General features: G+C 43.1%; 1 protein-coding gene across 5 annotated transcripts in view; it reads left to right on the top strand.

Moving 5' to 3' along the window:
• The window catches only part of LOC109867638 (NEDD8-conjugating enzyme UBE2F), an 84,920-nt gene that overhangs the window by 35,597 nt on the left and 29,325 nt on the right, over positions 1-19,998 (top strand). For all 5 annotated transcript variants that reach the window (XM_020456913.2, XM_020456928.2, XM_031796329.1 and 2 more), the window contains 3 exons: positions 9,706-9,773; positions 11,948-12,018; positions 12,566-12,623. In XM_020456913.2, coding sequence (XP_020312502.1) covers positions 9,706-9,773; positions 11,948-12,018; positions 12,566-12,623 — 197 coding nt within the window. The remainder of the gene's footprint in view (positions 1-9,705; positions 9,774-11,947; positions 12,019-12,565; positions 12,624-19,998) is intronic.

Below are 19,998 nucleotides of genomic sequence, written 5' to 3'. Positions count from 1 at the left end.
GTTCAGCTAATAGCCCATCCTGCTTTGCTTGTGAAAAACTAATAATAATTTTTCCCCTTTCCACACGTTAAAGATTCCAATAGATAAGTGTTTTTAGCCACAATCGGCTCCAACCCAAGTTAATAGATTTGGGCACAGTCGAAATCTGCTCCCTGCTTGCTATAATTAATGAGTTTGATACACCTGGTATTGGATATGGCTGAAAAAAAACTGGCTAAATAACCATTTTCATAAACTAACTTTATGACAAAATATGCACAATCGTTTGTCTCGACATTAACTAACATATTCCTCTCCAAATATACACTTTTTGCTTGTCTCGTTATGACGGTATAATTACTTAAAATTGTTTCCCCTTAATGTTTTGTCAGCCATCTTTGCTGAAGTCACCAGGGATGGGTGGCCCACGTCAAATTTGTCATTGGAACCACTCGATATGATTGGTCATATATAAACCTTGGGGCCAAATGCATAATGAGTGCTGTAACTCCCCCTTGTGGTGGTCTGGAGCAATGAAGCCGTGACGCTGGGTACCTCTAAGTCCCGCGGTGTATGCTCACAACTTTTAAAGGAGGAACCTCTGAGGGTCTTGGAGCAGCCACTGGGATAAGTTTGATTGCCTTTGGGGGAACGAACAAAGGATCCAATTTGGGAAAGTCGTAATGCTGGTGAGTTCACTGCCCTGATATCCAAAAGTTATTTCCGGCTGTATGTAGTAACACAAAACGCATTGTGGTTTAAAAATGTAAGAAATAACACCCCAAAAAAAACAAAATACTGCAAAGTTGCTTAGGAGCTAGAAGCAGAGCTTCCATGTGTATCGGCACCATCTTACATCATCCTGTTTCAGCATGAAAATGCCCCCATGAACAAAGTGAGAGGTCCATACAGAAATGCTTTGTTGAGACTGGTGTGGAAGATCTTGACTAGCCTGCACAGAGCCATGACCTCAACCCCATCGAACACCTTTGGGATGAATTGGAACGTTGAGTGCTAGCCAGGCCTAATCGCTCAGCATAAGTGCCCGACCTCGCTACTGTGGCTGAATGGAAACAAGTCCCTGCAGCAGTGTTCCGACATCTAGTGGGAGACCTTCCCAGAAGAGTGGAGGCTGTTGTAGCAACAAAGGGGGGACCCAACTCCATATTAATGCCCATGATTTTGGAATGAGATACTTTTGATCATGTAGTGGATCTAAATCCACAATTTTCTAATTGTGTTGAGTCGCTCAGGTATCATAAGATATCATATGACCAAATGTGTAGAATTGTAGGAAATTCGCTTTAAATCTGCAACATTTTCACTCCGCCCAAAGCAAAATGTGTACAATTGAACTTAACTGAAAATGTTTATTTCTGCCAGTAAGAGGGGCGTGTGGAACTCTTTGGGTCACGTTGTATGCGAGGTGGGAGATTTATTACTATGCCGATAAATGACATATCCAGCCGGACCTTTACCACCTAGAAAATGTGTGTAACCTGACCTACTAAAATAGAAGTTGAGTACCTCTGATCTATAGGCTAGTACCAGATGTGATGCATCATTAAACCTCTCCACGCCATAAGGTTCTTGTTCACAATTCGTTCAATATTTCACGATTTCCCCATGTTTCCATCAGTGGGTCACCTCTTTGTTGCTGTTATTCAACCATTACTATTTTCTGTCAGAATGATATTCATTGGCTCTCTGTTTTTAATTTAGTGGGTCTGAGGTTCACCTTGAAAGGGAGAGGGGGGGTGCAAGTCAATAGTAGGATGGTGTTCTTAATGTTTGGTACACTCAGTGCATTTTACATTTGTAAAAGTTATTCAAGTATAAATTACCAAAGTTACAATAGATTGCTAAAGATTTTCTGTTAATTACAACAACAAAAAACATTATCTTTGGTAAATTACTGGTAGCTTTGCAACCTTAGGAATGGTGAATACAAGGCTGGCTTGCTGATTGAATGTTTACTGGACTTCAGTCAGTCTCTGAGGAGGGAGGCTGGGGAAACGAGAAGTTTTTGATGAAGGCTATTGACTGAGGCATTTCGCCTTGAAGCAAAGTCCACAGGAGAGAGGGGAAGAGGGGAAAACGTTTCACAAATTAGTTTCAAACATCAATCAAATGTATTTTTAAAGCCCTTTCTACATCAACAGATGTCGCAAAGTGCTATACATGGAGCACATGCCAGATTTCCTCTACTGGTACGGTCCTTCTGTATGAGCTCTCCACATGGTTACGTCAGTATTGATCAGCATCGAAGACGAAGAGGTGCTAGACAACAGATATTTTGGGAGACTTGCTTAGGCTATTATCCGCTTGATCCAAAACAACAAAGGTAATCTTTCAAGTAAGCTGGGATATAGAAGTAAATAATTGATTTGCAATTATTGTTTGCAAAGCACTGCTTGACTGAGGGACCTTACAGATAATTGCATGTGTGGGGTACAGAGATGAAGTAATAAAAAAATAATATTAAACTCTTATTGCACAATGAGTGCCACTTATGTGACTTGTTAAGCAAATGTTTACTCCTGAACTTATTTAGTCTTGCCCTAACAAAGTGGTTGAATACTTGTTGACTTTTGAAAGAAATAATTCCACTTTGACATAATCGGGTATTGTGTTTAGGCCAGTGACAATCTCAATTTAATCTATTTTAAATTCAGGCGGTAACACAATCAAATGTGGAGAAAGTGTAGGCGTGTCAGTACTTTCTGAAGGCACTGTAGGTATCAGCCGTTGCTAGCTTAGTTGCTAGCGTTCAAAGCTAGCTAGCTAGCTAACCACACAAATATCTGGAATAGTGACAAAGCAGTGGACGGAAGCAACTCAGACGGATTACCAGGACGTGTACTCAAAGCATGCGCAGACCAACTGGCATCTCCCTGACCAAGTTTGTAATACCTACATGTTACAAGCAGACCACAATAGTACCTGTGCCCAAGAAAGTGAAGGTAACCTGCCTAAATGATTACCAAAAGGCTGGTCATGACTCACATCAATGGCATAATCCCGGATACCCTAGACCCACTCCAATTCGCATACCTCCCCAACACATCCACAGATGACTCAATCGCACTCCACATTGCCCTTTCCCACCTGGACAAAACGAACACCTATGTGAGAGTGCTGTTCATTGTCTTTAGCTCAGCATTCAACACCATAGTGCCCACAACACTCATCACTAAGCTAAGGACCTTGGGACTAAACACCTCCCTCTGCAACTGGATCCTGGACTTTCTGACGGGCCGCCCCCCAGGTGGTAAGGGTAGGCAATAACACGTCTGCCACTCTGATCCTCAACACTGGGGCTCCTCAGGGGCGTGTGCTTAGTCCCCTCCTGTACTCCCTGTTCACCTACGATTGCGTGGCCAAACACGACTCGAACACCATAATTAAGTTTGCTGACGACACAACAGTGGTAGGCCTGATTTACCGACAACATTGAGACAGACCTGGCAGTCTCTGACCTCAACCTCTCCCTCAATGTGACCTATACAAAGGAGCTGGTCGTCGATTACAGGAAAAGGCGGCCTGAACAGTCCCCCATTAACATCGGTGGGGCTGTAGTGGAATGGGTCGAGAGTTTCAAGTTCCTTGGTGTCCACATCACCAACGAACTATCATGGTCCAAACGCACCAAGACAGTCGTGAAAAGGGCACGACAATACCTTGTCCCCCTCAGAGGAGACTGAAAATATTCTACAACTGCACCATCGAGAGCATCCTGACCGGTTGCATCACTGCCTGGTATGGCAACTACTAAGGCGCTACAGAGGGTAGTGCCTGGGGCCAAGCTTCCTGCCATCCAGGACCTATACACTAGGCAATGTTAGAGGAAAGCCCAAAAAATGGTCAAAGACTTCAGTCACCCTAGTCATAGACTGTTTTCTCTGCTACCGTACAGCAAGCGGTCCCAGAGCGCCAAGTCTAGGACCGAACGTCTCCTTAACAGCTTCTACCCCCCAAGCCTTCAGACTGCTGAACAATTAATCAAATGCACACCCAAACTATTTACATTGGTACCAGTACCCCCTGTATATAGCCTCGTTATTGTTATTTTATTGTTGCTTTTTTTTTTTTTTTTTACTTTGGTTTATTTGGTCTTAACTCTTCTTAACTCTTTAACTGCATTGTGCGTTAAGGGCTTGTAAGTATGCATTTCACGGAAAAGTCTACACCTGTATTCGGCATAAGTGACATACATTTTTGATTTGATTTACATGTTTTCAAAAATGCGTACTGCCTCCAGCTCATTGTAAAGTCGTGTGTGATGCACTGATGAAGTCTGCCTTCCATTGCCTATGTTTTCGATGTTTGTAACAGCAGCTCTCGTGCTGTCTGACAGATTTTCCTCTCAAAGACTGTGTGCTGTACGCGTGTTATAAATAAGATGCATAATGAATATACTGTACATGCCCCAATTTAAGTCCACACAATTATGCAAATTATCCTATAGACCGATAAGAACGACCAGTCAAATGTGCAGTACCAGTCAGAAGTTTGGACACACCTACTCATTTAAGTTTAATCTTTTTTATTTTTAAGTCCGTTATTTTACCAGGTAAGTTGACTGAGAACACATTCTCATTTGCAGCAACGACCTGGGGAATAGTTACAGGGGAGAGGAGGGTGATGAATGTGCCAACTGTAAACGGGGGATTATTAGGTGACCGTGATGGTTTGAGGGCCAGATTGGGAATTTAGCCAGGACACCGGGGTTAACACCCCTACTCTTACGATAAGTGCCATGGGATCTTTAATGACCTCAGAGAGTCAGGACACCCGTTTAACGTCCCATCCGAAAGACAGCAGTTAGTAGTTATTTTGAATATCCCCAAAAATTCTAAAATAAATTTCAACAAAAGGCTGGCATTTTGAGTTTGGGGTGTTAAAAATAATTTATCGACAGGCTTTGTCTCTGTTGACAATGCTGCCGTACAGGAATGCCTGCCTAACATGAATATTAGACTAGGCCTATACCTCCTTTGTAAAGATAATATTAATGGTAATATTAGGCTACTCTTTATTGTAATATTATATGTTTAGGAGATTTAGCCTATCACCAACTGTTGCTGTGTGGATAGCTCCTCTGGAATGATCTTTCAGTAGTCCACAAGATAAATGAGTTCTTCAACGGCCTCAGTATCAGTCTTTTCCTCTCAACAGCTGTTGCTCTATGCAGCCTGTTGCAATATCTAGCTATTTTTAAACCGGAAGAATATGATTGCTCTGGATAGTTAGTCTTGTCCCTGGCCTAACCCCTGATGGAAAGACTGATAATCCTTGTGCCCATCATTACTAATTCATCCTATTTTACTATTAGCCACAAGACAGTTTCTCTCCGTTTACACACGTCCATAATGAATGAAGGCCCTTTGTGTTGCCTGATTAGGTACCGCACTGCCACTAAAGTGACAGTGCATTCAGGAATTATTCAGACCCCTTGACTTTTTCCACATTTAGTTTACGTTACAGCCTTATTCTAAAATGTATTACATTTCTTTTTAAATCCTCATTGAGCTACATGCAATACCCCATAATGACATAGTGAAAACAGGGTTTCAGAATTGTATGCAAATTGTGCAAAAACAGATACCTTATTTACATAAGTATCCAGACCCTTTGCTATGAGACTCTTAATTGAGCTCTGGTGCATCCTGTTTCCATTGATCATCCTTGAGAGGTTTCTACAACTTGATTGGAGTCCACCTGATGTAAATTCTATTAATTGGACATGATCTGGAAAGGCACACCTGTCTATATAAGGTCCCACGGTTGACAGTGCATGTCAAAGCAAAAACCAAGCCACGATGTCGAAGGATTTGTTCGTAGAGCTCCGAGACCGGATGGTGTCGTGACACAGATCTGGGGAAGGGTATCAAAACATTTCTGCAGCATTGAAGGTCCCCAAGAACACAGTGACCTCCATCATTCTCAAATGGAAGAAGTTTGGAACCACCAAGACTCTTCCTAGAGCTGGCTGCCCGGCCATACTGAGCAATCGGGGGAGAAGGGCCTTGGTCAGGGAGGTAACCAAGAACCCGATGGTCACTCTGAAGGAGCTCCAGAGTTCCTCTTTGGCGATGAGAGCACCTTCCAGAAGGAAAACCATCTCTGCAGCACTCCACCAATCAGTAGTGTATAGACAGAAGCCACTCCTCAGTAAAAGGCACAGGACAGCTTCTTGGAGTTTGCCAAAAGGCACCTCCTTAGACCATGAGAAACAAGATACTCTGGTCTGATGAAACCAACATTGAACTCTTTGGCCTGAATGTCAAGAGTCACGTCTGGAGGAACCCTGGCACCATCCCTACGGTGAAGCATGCTGTGGGGATGTTTTTCAGTGGCATGGACTGGGAGACTAGTCAGGATCGAGGGGAAAGATGGAAGGAGCAAAGTACAGAAAGATCCTTGATTTAAAAACCTGCTCCAGAGTGCTCAGGACCTCAAACTGGGGTGAAGGTTCACCTTCCAACAGGACAACGACACTAAACACACAGCCAAGATGACGCAGGAGTGGCTTCGGGACAAGTCTCAATGTCCTTGAGTGGGCCAACCAGAGCCCGGACTTGAACCCATTTGATCATCTCTGGAGATACCTGAAAATAGCTGTGCAGCAACGCTCCCAATCCAGCCTGACAGAGCTTGAGAGGATCTGCAGAGAAGAATGGGAGAAACTCCCCAAATAAAGCTTGTAGCGTCATACCTAAGAAGACTTGAGGCTGTAATCGCTGACAAAGATGCTTCAACAAAGTACTGAGTAAAGGTTCTGAATACTTATGTAAATGTGATATTTCAGGGTTTTTTGTATACATTTGCAACATTTTCTAAACCTGTTTTTGCTTTTGAACTATGGGGTGTTGTGTAGATTGAGGAAAAAAAATACACAATTGAATCCATTTTAGAATAAGGCTCTAACGTAACAGAATTTGGAAAACTTGAAGGGGTCTGAATACTTTCCGAATACACTATATATCTAGCTTGTGACAGTAGGTGGCTGGTTTGTCCTCGACGTCCTAGTGGACAGAGAGCATTGTGGGTCAAATCTGGAACGTCTTGGGTGTTGTTTTTCCATTATGTTATAGTCATACTGGCTGGCACTAATCTCAGCTGCTAGTCAAGCATGGACATAATCTGAAGATGATATACCTGGGCCATGGTATGATCCTGCATTGCTACACCATTCATGGTCCAAATCCACACTTTAGCCTACTTCAAACCTAGGCTAGATTTCTGCCTCGTAAAAAATGTATTCAGAAGTACTTTGGGTGACACTTTTTTTTACTCTTCTAAATGCTAACTCACGGTGCTCAAAAACTGTGTAATAATTTACCTGTTCTACTTAACGCACAGAGAGATCCCCATCTGGTAGGTGAGGCTAAGCGTCCTGCTCTGACTACCCAAAGAAATATGATGTGTGAGATAGGAGCCCTAAATATTCCTTCTGTGAGAACCCTCTGCAGTTATTAGGACACAGTAGGCATGGAGAGAGCAGAGAAAAGACCACTGTATTAATATCCCCTGGCCTGCATCTGTGCCATCCTCATTCTCACAGCATTTTGTCTGTCATTATTCAACCCTATGCCAAATAGGCAGATGAGAACATTGTCCTAAATTTGCAAGGGAAATGCAGACATCACACCTTAAGGGCCAGGAATTGGATTTACTTTTTAACCTCTGTGAGAAAATACATGAGAAAATATGCTGGAATGTGTAGCTTGGTGTCAACCTAAAGGTGTAAAGGTAAGGAGGGGTTCTTTACCCAGTCGTATCTGTACACATCTGTGTTCTCGCCGTGTTAAAATAGTGTGTGGAAATCAATCTCTCCATCAATCCTGAGCTGTGTGAAGATGTCTGATCGGTGTGGGGACTGGAGAGAGAGAAAGTGGGATTACGCCAGATAGAAGACCGCCCCCTAATAGCCTACCCCTGTGAGGTGAGCAGGAGGGAAAATGTTGGAACGGTGTGTGTTTGCCTGTGCATTGCATGCGTGCTGCGAGAGACTAGATCGGCTTTCAGATAGACTTTAGAGCAGGGTCCTTTATGCTCCACGGGCTCAGTAGACAGTCTATTCTCCTGATAGTGGTCCAGGCTGTAGAAATGTAATAGGCTTTGGGGGCTGATCGCTCGTTCAGGGCATCCGATCCCTCTGGTTCTGCTGCACCCACCCTACATCTCAGTGAAATAGGTTTGAAGGAGCAGGGCCAACGGTATCAAGGCTGTGGAATACCTGGACATGGAAAAGTTATGGCATTCAGTGTTCACAAAGGTGATTCAGCGCTCTGTGAAATGCAACAGTGTAGGTTGGTTTTATTTTATATCAAGCAAGTCCCTCTCTCTGTAGATGCTAATATAAGGAATCGAACGAATACATTGTTGCCAAACATGTAAGAGCATTTCACAACATCCAAGTGTCATTAAAAAAGCTCTTGTTATATACTATCTTTGACTGCATGGAATCTTCAGTGGAGGCATCTGTTAGGCTTCTACTGGTGTGTGGGAGTGTCATCTGGAAAGGAACATGGCCCTGGACCCCGTTCACTTCTGGCATCTTTGCTGTGCAATTTGTGCACTCCTGCACTTTATTACCCCTTGTACCCATGTGCCAGTGCAGCTGGAGGAGGGCTCTCTAGCCGTCATGCCTGCAGCACACTGGCTACTTCTGCCAGGAGATGGCCTGGAGATGCAGCTGCTTCTTTTTGGCTCGGACTCCCCAGTCAGTGTCTCTGCTCTCTACGCCTACTGGCTCTGACTCATCAGCCATACTTTGGTGATACGGGTGATGGGGTCGGACCTGATGATTTCACAGTGCCTGAAGTTGTTTGTGAACCAGCCAACCTCCATATCCCACAGAAATTGCAGGGAAATCTGCCTTAACCTGAAATTATGGGTCAATTATAGCTTTTTAGAAAACTGTTTAGGTTGAGACACTTCCAGGTTTGAAGATGTTCCATTGGTCGATGCTTTATTATCCAGGTAGATTGCTCTGTTATTTCACAATGATTTATTTATCCTCCGTAAGGTTGTACACATTCTGAAAGCCATATAGCCTAGCCAGTGTGTGTGTGTGTGTGTGTGTGTGTGTGCCTGCGCATGCGTGCACTAATAATAGGCTGCACAACATATTAAAAGTCGTTAAAGCAAGTGGCAAATATTTTTTTAAGGGCTTAAGATGTGTTTAACAGAGCAGAACCTGTGTTTTCTCAGAAGGGTTCCAATGCTGATTCGTAATGAGTGTGTCTGGTGTCAAGCTGCTGCTAATTAGACCTAGCAGTCCGTTTCCTTCCGCTCAGGTCGGATCAGGGTTAGGGAGGGAGGGAACAGCTCTGGTTTTATAGCCATCTCTCAATCACAGGTCCATCATGGCTCAGGATCACACAGGATTTTTATTGGACGTCATCCCAATTATTGACCTCTTAAGACAACCCTGTATGCTGGAGACCGTGCATAGAGAACGGCTCATTACTGGGACATGGTTGCTCGACCAGTGCGTTAGACTAGAGTAACTTGAGCCTGGCCCCGCCATCAAACCTTCCTGCTGATAGACAACACAGGTCCCCCAGGAGACTGCTGGGAATTCCACCAGCTAAACTGCTGCTGCTCACTGTATCTCTCACTCTCTCTCCTCTTCTTTCTCTCTCGTTCTCTCTCTTTCTCGTTCTCTCCCTTTGTCTCTCTCTCGCTCCCTATTTCTCTCGCTCTCTTCATCTGCAGATGAAGGCTACTATCAGAGTGGAAAATTCCAGTTTGAAATAAACGTCCCTGAAGCTTACAACATGGTGGTAAGTGGTCATGTCTCATTAGAAATGGTGTGTTTATGTGTTTGTGCGTGCGTGGTGTGGGGTCCGATTGAGGTGCTACTGAGCACTGAGAACAGGTGATGAGGGATGCAGAGGAGGACTCGCCGTTTAGTGGTTTCCATTTCCATCTTAGTTTAATAACACACACACACCAGAGGCCTTACAATCATACAGTCCACCTAAGTTAGGACAGCTCAGGGTCATGAAATCATTCCGATCCTCCCTCCCATTTGAATGTCCCCATGGCCAATACATACCAGGGCTGTGTCTGAAATGGCACCCTATTCCCAACATAGTGCACCACCTTTGAGTAGAGCCCTTGTCAATAGGGTTCTCTTTTGGATTTAACGCAAAAGTTCTGTGGAGATTAAACCCTGGTGCTGTGCAGCACTGTGGGTAATTTACACTCTCCCAGTTTGCCTCCCGTCCACAGCTCCATCATGTGAAAGTGAGTACAGGTCCTCTCGGTAAACGGCCTGGCATGGAGTTGTAGGTGGCAGGGATGCAGGGTGAGTTACAGCCCAACACAGAACAGTCTCAGCCTTTAGTTTTCCCTCCATCCCTCCATTCTCTTCCTTGTTTTTATGCCACCCATCCATCCTGGATGCCGTTTTATCTCACCTCCACACTGCTCGTCTTAATACACAAACACGCGTGCACACACGCACACACTCCTGTGTGTCATCAGGAACAGTCCAGGCTTTGAATTTACAGCCTGTTTATTCCAAAACCTTACGCTCTGTGCTTTACAGCCTGTTTCTATTGAAGACCTTACACTTTGTGCTTTATCTTAATGGTGAATTTGCAGCCTGTTTATACAAAGACGCTGTGCTCTGTGCTTTATCTTAATGGAGGCTAATTAGACAGGCAGTAAAGGCTTTGTATGGATTTACCTGCCTTTTATGAGAGCTCATAAACAGCCTGAAAGAGACTCATAAAGAGCATGAGTTTTATTTGTATTTTTTAGGCCTAGCCCCTAGATACTCAACACATCTGACCATTCTAGCAAACTGGGCCACAGTTTTAAACAAAGATTTTCAATCGATATATTATTTATGAATTTTGAAATGACTTGATCCCAGCCTTTAATAATGAATTTGACTGGTTATTCTAAGCCTTCTCAGGTTGTTGTAAGGTGGTCAACTGAGGAGTTTGATAATGGTGTAAGATCACAGTAGGGTCGGCATTTTAAGGACTGGCTCTTAGCCAGGACTGGCCTCATTAGCATTCAGTTCTGGTTATCTCAATTCCATTTTGGGACTTCAGACGAAACTTTTGCACTGCACATCACAGGACTTAGTTATTGTCATCTCAGAGTATTGGCATAGCCAACTGGTCACTTTTTCATGAATCTTTCCCTATCTAGTGAATGGGCAACGGCTGCTTTAGGGAAAAGTAGTGGCTTAATGTTCCCGAGGCCCTTGCCTTTCTCACAGGCTTGACAACCTAACATAAGATAAACAAAAACAAGATGGAGCAAAAGTTGTGATTTAGCAAGTTATTTCATTCAATGTCTCTCATGGAATATATCATTGTGCACGGTTAAAAAAAAGGCAAGATTTTGGAAATTGACTGGAGCAGAGAGTGGTATTTTAAGAAAAGTAAAGTCCGTTGTGAGCCCAAACACTTCCAAAGTGGTGTTGTCCTCTTATCAAATTGCCTAGGACTCTGTCTTCTAGAAGCCTCTTTGAAGAACTATTGCAGACTGACGGCTTCTATTTCTCTCTCTATACTGTGTGTGTATAACGATGTATTTATCTCTCACGGTGCCACCCTCTTCTCACAGTTTTGAGGAGCACTAATGAGGTCTAAGGCTGACGTATGATCAAATAAACAATGTTAAAGAAGAAGGCACTGCTTTTTTTTTGTGGCGTTTGTCTTGTTTGTTTTTGTTTTCATGTTTGGTTCAGTCTGGGGGAGAAAATATACAAGGGTTTCTTTTGAAGATTCTCAGCACCATATGAAAGTATATCTCCTTCTGAGCTCTGCTGTGCTTTGTATGTTGGTTTGTGGAGGTTGGTTTTCCTCAGGCAGTATTCCATACTGTCCCAATCAAACCTTGTGATAAAATGGGTCTTAACCTTTTCCTCAGGCTCAAGAGAGAGCTGGCTGGTGGACGAGATTAATCCTAATCTGTTCCATGTTTCTCTCCCCAGCCTCCCAAAGTGAAATGTCAGACCAGAATATGGCACCCCAACATCGCTGAGACGGGGGAGATCTGTTTGAGGTAATGAACTCTTTCTCACATTGCCAAACACTGATTGGCTTTCATCCTCTGTGTGTGTATTTAAAGGATGGCGATTCAGAAGTGGACTACATGGACAGATTCCAAAGTGTGGTTAGTGGACACAGGAGCCCCAGCAGTGGTCAAGCAGTTTTGTGTGTGTGTGTGAGATATATATGCTGGAGCTGGAGAGAGGAAAACATTTACAGGCAGATTTGATGTCTGACTAGTCTCTAGTTATTCTCAGAACCTTGGAGAGCAGCTAATGACCATACAACAAGAGTGCTGCTGTAAAAATAAATGTCTTTATGATAACAAACTGACATCTAGTCATCAGCACATGAAAGGTCAAGAAAAGCAGATATTTTAAGATGCCTGGCTGGCTGGCTGACTTTCTTTTGGGATGTCCAATCATTTACAGAGCAATAAATATCACAGGTGAGAATTGTCATGGGGGTACAGGTCTGACTGTAGTAGTAGGCTATTTCTATATTGTGATTTCCGACTTGATGATGGAGATTTTGATTTCTTCTGGTTTCTATTTTCCCAGTTTGTTGCGGGAGCACTCTATCGACGGCACTGGCTGGGCCCCTACGAGAACATTAAAGGTGAGTCTCTAATCACTGTATCACCAGCACCTATAGCTCAGACTGATATCAGTGACCATCTTAATTAACCGCTGTGGTCCCAACACCCCACTCTTAAACTAGTAGTGGATCTTTAAATCACCGTTCACCCTCCTACCCCTGCTCTGAGAGGGAGATGAATACTGCTGCAGGGGGAGGAGAACATGGGAGCCCTCGTCTAAAAGGAGCTTTGTACGTCATAAAAGTATGCAAGGAGGGGAAATTGCCATTCATTGTGGAAGTAGCGATTGCGAAGCGCTTTCAAAATCCCTTACCTGCTTCTTCAGGTTCTTTCTAAGATCTCAACAAGCACAGTGTGTTCTGTAAACTAAGCAGTAACCATGACATTCTTTTTCCCACCTGACTCTCATCTCTACTACTGAAAGAACACAGTCTTCTCTTGAAAGGAGGGCACTTTCAATTGTGTGAGAGTTTAATGTCATTAGCCCTCATTTCCAGTTGGTAGACTGCAAAACTGAGAATGTAGGATAAATCTCACTCGGTTTGACCTGGTGAACTTTGCTAAACTTTTTCTACTCTGTGGTGGTGGTCTGCTGCTAACAGGTATTGCTCCTGAGGGAGTTTTTTATTTTTTATTTTTTTATTTCACCTTCATTTAACCAGGTAGGCTAGTTGAGAACAAGTTCTCATTTGCAACTGCGACCTGGCCAAGATAAAGCATAGCAGTGTGAACAGACAACACAGAGTTACACATGGAGTAAACAATTAACAAGTCGGCTCACTATGAAGCAGGGCTCCTTGCTTGAAAACCCCAATGGTTTTCCTTTGATAAATGGCACGTGCTTGACCCGAGAGCCATGATGTTGAACATGTGCTATGCATTGAACTTGCTTTGCATTTCCAGATAGATTTTTCCTAGCCACCGTGCTTCTACACCTGCATTGCTTGCTGTTTGGGGTTTTAGGCTGGGTTTCTGTACAGCACTTTGAGATATCAGCTGATGTACGAAGGGCTATATAAATAAATTTGATTTGATTTAAGATCCCTTGTCAAAAGGTCATTGGGTGTTTCAAATTCCAAACCTAAAGTGAGGGGGGAAAAGTATTTGATCCTCTGCTGATTTTGTACGTATGCCCACTGACAAAGAAATGACCAGCCTATAATTTTAATGGTAGGTTTATTTGAACAGTGAGAGACAGAATAACAACAAAAAAATCCAGAAAAACACGTGTCAGAAATGTTATAAATTGATTTGCATTTTAATGTGGGAAATCAGTATTTGACCCCCTCAATCAGAAAGATTTCTGGCTCCCATGTGTCTTTTATACAGGTAATGAGCTGAGATTAGGAGCACACTCTTAAAGGGAGTGCTCCTAATCTCAGTTTGTTACCTGTATTAAAGACACCTGTCCACAGAAGCAATCAATCAATCAGATTCCAAACTCTGCATCATGGACAAGACCAAAGAGCTCTCCAATGATGACAGGAACAAGATTGTAGACCAACACAAGTCTGGAATGGGCTACAAGACCATCGCCAAGCAGCTTGGTGAGAAGGTGACAACAGTTGGTGCGATTATTTGCAAATGGAAGAAACACAAAAGACCTGTCAAACTCCCCCGGCCTGGGGCTCCATGCAAGATCTCACCTCGTGGAATTGCAATGATCATGAGAAAGGTGAGGAATCAGCCCAGAACAACACGGGAGGATCTTGTCAACGATCTCAAGGCAGCTGGGACCATAGTCACCAAGAAAACAATTGGTAACACATTACGCCGTCAGAGGACACCTGGGTGAAAGTGTTGTGGTCAGATGAGACCAAAATGGAGCTCTTTGGCATCAACTCAACTCGCCGTGTTTGGACCCCAAGACCCCAAGAACACAATCCCCACTGTCAAACATGGAGGTGGAAACATTATGCTTTGGGGGTGTTTTTCTGCAAAGGGGACAGGACAACTTCACCGCATCATACCGTCAAATCTTGGGTGAGCACCTCCTTCCCTCAGCCAGGGCATTGGAAATGGGTCGTGGATGGGTATTCCAGCATGACAATGACCCAAAACACACGGCCAATGCAACAAAGGAGTGGCTCAAGAAGAAGCACATTAAGGTCCTGGAGTGGCCTAGCCAGTCTCCAGACCTTAATACCATAGAAGATCTGTGGAGGGAGCTGAAGGTTCGAGTTGCCAAACGTCAGCCTCGAAACCTTAATGACTTGGAGAAGATTTGCAAAGAGGAGTGGGACAAAATCCCTCCTGAGATGTGTGCAAACCTGGTGGCCAACTACAAGAAACGTCTCACCTCTGATTGCCAACAAGGGTTTTGCCACCAAGTAATGAGTAATGTTTTGCAGAGGGGTCAAATACTTATTTCCCTCATTAAAATGCAACTTAATTTATAACATTTTTGACATGCATTTTCCTGGATTTTGTTGTTGTTATTCTGTCTCTCACTGTTCAAATAAACCTACCATTAAAATTATAGACTGATCATTTCTTTGTCAGTGGGCAAACGTACAAAATCAGCAGGGGATCAAATACTTTTTTCCCTCCCTGTAGGCCTATTAAAGATGTGTTAAATCTTTTCATATGACTTATGACCAGCACATACCACTTTTTTTAAACCATTTTCATCTTAATGGTAATATTCTAATATATTTCCAGACAGAGAAGTGACTTTGAAGTCAACCCCGAGGCCTTGATTGTGTCTCACTGGTGTTTCTCTTATCAGAAGCCACTGTGAGTCACAACCCAACCCATCTCTCTGCGTAACGCCTACGTCACATCTTCCGTCTCCTCTCTTCCCCTTTGACACACTGAGATACAGTACCGCTCGAATGGATTCAGTTTGTAGTGTCACAGCCACTCTATTTAGGCCCTGAGCTCAAAACTATTGATTACATTGACGGCGAGGGAGATGAGGTGACACTGAAAGGCGACAATATGTTATTGTTGTGCGGTTGCTCGTCTCCTAGACGTCACAGTTGCAATACCTTATACCACACACACACACACAGGCACACGGAAAGACACACACACAGGCACACGGAAACACAAATACAAGCACACACACACGCACATTCTCCCTGGCTTGCTCATCGTCTTCTGTTTCTGCAATTCAGGTGTAATTAACAGCTCTGATATCCCCATGACGATGTCCTCAGGTGGTTCCCTGGCTAACTAACGTCTTACTTAGCTACCGATGACACCCACAGCCAGCCAGGGTCATTTACTGCATGATGACTGTTTCAAAAGCCGTTACCGTGGCATGTTTCAAATTCTTATGATGTGAAGTTATTCTCATTAGCCTGACTGAGTTCGTTTTTATGCTGTGATAACATCCAGAATAACCTCCAAGCCTAGCTAAGGTGTGTAAGAAGGATAGGACCTGACTTGAGGCAGTGATGTACAGTAACTATTAGAGAGAATAGGATGCACTGGAGGAATACTAACTGTCAGTTCTGAGGAAAAGATTGGAATCATTAGTCTTTAGGAGGAGGTGATTTAAGTCAGTCCCTAAAGTGACTCAAGTTTCCTTGCCTGTTCAGGCTCTTTCTACTGGACACCTGTGATTTTGCGTGTCAGTTAGCCAGCCTAGTAATTGAAGTAATCTGCTGCTGTACATGGTCTGCTTTCCAAATGGCACCCTATTCCTTATATAGTGCGCTACTTTTGACCAGCGCCTATACAGTGGGGCAAAAAAGTATTTAGTCAGCCACCAATTGTGCAAGTTCTCCCACTTAAAAATATGAGAGGCCTGTAGTTTTCATCATATGTATACTTCAACATTGACAGACAAAATGAGAAAGAAAAACATCTCTTTTTTTTAAATGAATTTTAATGAATTTATTTGAAAATTATGGTGGAAAATAAGTATTTGGTCAATAACAAAAGTTTATCTCAATACTTTGTTTTATACCCTTTGTTGGCAATGACAGAGGTCAAACGTTTTCTGTAAGTATTCACAAGGTTTTCACACACTGTTGCTGGTATTTTGGCACATTCCTCCATGCAGATCTCCTCGAGAGCAGTGATGTTTTGGGGCTGTTGCTGGGCAACGCAGACTTTCAACTCCCTCCAAAGATTTTCTATGGGGTTGAGATCTGGAGACTGGCTAGGCCACTCCAGGACCTTGAAATACTTCTTACGAAGCCATTCCTTCGTTGCCCGGGCGGTGTGTTTGGGATTGTCATGCTGAAAGACCCAGCCACGTTTCAAGTACTGCAATATATAGGGAATAGGGTGCCATTTGGGAAGTAGCCTACTTACTATTGGCAGTAGCGGGACCGCAACAGGAAGAGACTGTTGCCGTGTCTGAATACTCATTCTTGTGTTCTAAATAGTAGGCTTTTTGGGTATGAAGAAAATAGAGCTTTCTTTAGGCAATGAACAACTACTCTGATAGAAAACGGCCTATGTGGCATCGATATTAGTCAGAAACATTTATTCTACTGTCAAAAAATGTACTACAAAGTGTAAATGGGGATCATTTTTGTCACAAGGTCAGTCTCGTCCAAAACAGAGTTTTGTAAGTGAGTTTGTCATGACTTGAGGTTTGGGTTTTGATTTCGACAACGCTCACTTGCCCACTAACACAAGATACACAGCTGTAGTCAATCCACTCTATCCATCCTACCGCAGAACACAGACAGCGAGAGAGACTTCCCAGCAGCGGTTCAGACATCAAGTGCCTTTTAGAAAGTATTCAGACCCCTTTACTTCTTCCACATTTGGTTTTGTTACAGGTTGAATTTTAAATAGATTCAATTCAGATTTTTTGGGTCACTGGCTTACACACAATACCCCATAATGTCAAAGTGTATTTGTGATTTTTACAAGTTTTCACTAATTAATAGCTGGAATGTCTTGAATCAATAAGTATTCCACCCCTTTGTTATGGCAAGCCTAAATACATTCAGGAGTAAATATGTGCCTAACCAGTCACAAAATAAGTTGCATAGACTCTTTGTGCAATAATAGTGTTTAACATGTATTTTTTTATGACAACCTCATCTCTCTACCCCACATATACAATTATCTGTAAGGTCCATTAGTTGAGCCGGTAAATACAGAGAGACTCAACCATGCTTTTATTACAAGCAAAATTGACTACTGTAATGCTCTCCTTTCTGGTCTAAGAAAGCGATTGGGCAAATGCAAAACATACAGAATGCTGTAGTGCGTGTACTGACCAAGACCAGACAGAGAGCACACATTACACAGGTTTTAAGGTCTCTGCACTGACTGCCTGTGAGTTTTAGAATACATTTAAAAATTGTTCTATTGGTTTTTAAATCAATCCACAATTGTGCACCCCAATACATGTCAGATATGATTTTACGTTCTGTACCCAGTAGGTCCTTCAGGTCCTCTGGCACTGGCCTTTTAACTATCCCAAAGCCCAGGACCATGATGCAGGCTTAAGTTATTATGCCCCCAGTCTCTGGATCAGCCTGCCAGAGAAACTGAGGAAACTGTGGGCATATTTAAGAGATCTTAAAACAAATCTTTAACTTTGCTTTTCCTCAGGGTGCTTTTTAGTTGTTCAGTTTGTCATTCTTTTGTTTTTTTATATCTTATGTTTGTTGTGTAGAAAATATTTCAGCTTTTATTTTCACAATTGTTTTTATTAATTCATTTATTGACATTAAATATCCCTTTGAGCATGGTGAAGTTATTAATTACACTTTGGATGGTGAATCAATACACCCAGTGACAACAAAGATGGACTATTTGCCCCCCCCCCCCCCCCCCCCCTTACACTGCTGCTACTCTCTGTTGTTATCGTCTTTGCATAGTCACTTTTAATAACTCAACCTACATGTACATATTACTTCAACTAACCGATGCCTCTCGCACATTGACTCTGTACCGATACACCCCTGTATATAGTCTCGCTATTGTTATTTTGCTGCTGCTCTTTAATTACTTGCTACTTTTATTTCTTATTTCTTATCCATATTATTTTTTTAACTGCATTGTTGGTTAGAGGCTCATAAGTAAGCATTTCACTGTAACGTCTACACCTGTTGTATTTGGTGCATGTGACTAATAACATTTGATTTGAACAAAGATGCAGGCGTCCTTCCTAACTTAGTTGACGAAGAGGAAGGAAACCGCTCAGAGATATTCAAGCATAGTGGTGGCTACATCATGTTGTGTGTGATTGTAACCATTAAGGACTGGGGAGTCTTTCAGGATAATAAAAAAAACTTAATGGAGCTAAGCACAGGCAGAGGAAAACCCAGTTGTCTGCTTTCCACCAGACTGAAGAGAGATGAATTTACCTTTCAACGGAACAAAAATGTGACTCTACATATAAATTCGGTGTGCAAATTACATGCTAAGTACTCTCAGCCAGCAAATGCTATTTGTGTGTCTGAGCCATCAGCTGCCAGTAGCTGGCCCATCGGAACAAGCTCTCTATTAGCTACCAGTAGCTGGCCCATAGGAACAAGCTGTCTATTAGCTACCAGTAGCTGGTCCATAGGAACAAGCTGTCTATTAGCTACCAGTAGCTGGCCCATAGGAACAAGCTGTCTATTAGCTACCAGTAGCTGGTCCATAGGAACAAGCTGTCTATTAGCTACCAGTAGCTGGCCCATAGGAACAAGCTGTCTATTAGCTACCAGTAGCTGGTCCATAGGAACAAACTGTCTATTACCTACCAGTAGTTGGTCCATAGGAACAAGCTGTCTATTAGCTACCAGTAGCTGGCCCAAAGGAACAAGCTGTCTATTAGCTGCCAGTAGCTGGCCCAAAGGAACAAGCTGTCTATTAGCTGCCAGTAGCTGGCCCAAAGGAACAAGCTGTCTATTAGCTGCCAGTAGCTGGTCCATAGGAACAAGCTGTCTATTAGCTGCCAGTAGCTGGCCCATAGGAACACGCTGTCTATTAGCTGCCAGTAGCTGGTCCATAGGAACAAACTGTCTATTAGCTGCCAGTAGCTGGTCCATAGGAACAAACTGTCTATTAGCTACCAGTAGCTGGTCCATAGGAACACGCTGTCTATTAGCTACCAGTAGCTGTTCCATAGGAAAAAAACTGCCTATTAGCTACCAGTAGCTGGCCCATAGGAACAAGCTGTCTATTAGCTGCAAGTAGCTGGCCCATAGGAACAAACTGTCTATTAGCTGTCAGTAAGAGTATTCAGGAGGGCTCTGGATAAATGAGCTAGACACTCCCTCAGCAACTAAGGTGTTGGCAGCTATAATAGATTTTGGTACATCTCATTCTCGCTCGCTCTGTCTTTCTCACCGGGTACACAGACCAAGATGAGAAGGAACGATCCCAGTCCTTTATGTTCCAAAGCTCCTACTCTAGTAAATCATGCGAGTCTATTTAAATGCTGAGAAAGCCTTTTGTTAGCCTGCATAGAGTTTCAACCTTGCCTGTGCA

This window comes from Oncorhynchus kisutch, linkage group LG2 (assembly GCF_002021735.2).
Source record: "Oncorhynchus kisutch isolate 150728-3 linkage group LG2, Okis_V2, whole genome shotgun sequence".
Lineage (NCBI taxonomy): Eukaryota > Metazoa > Chordata > Actinopteri > Salmoniformes > Salmonidae > Oncorhynchus > Oncorhynchus kisutch.
This window is presented reverse-complemented; position numbering and strand designations above follow the sequence as displayed.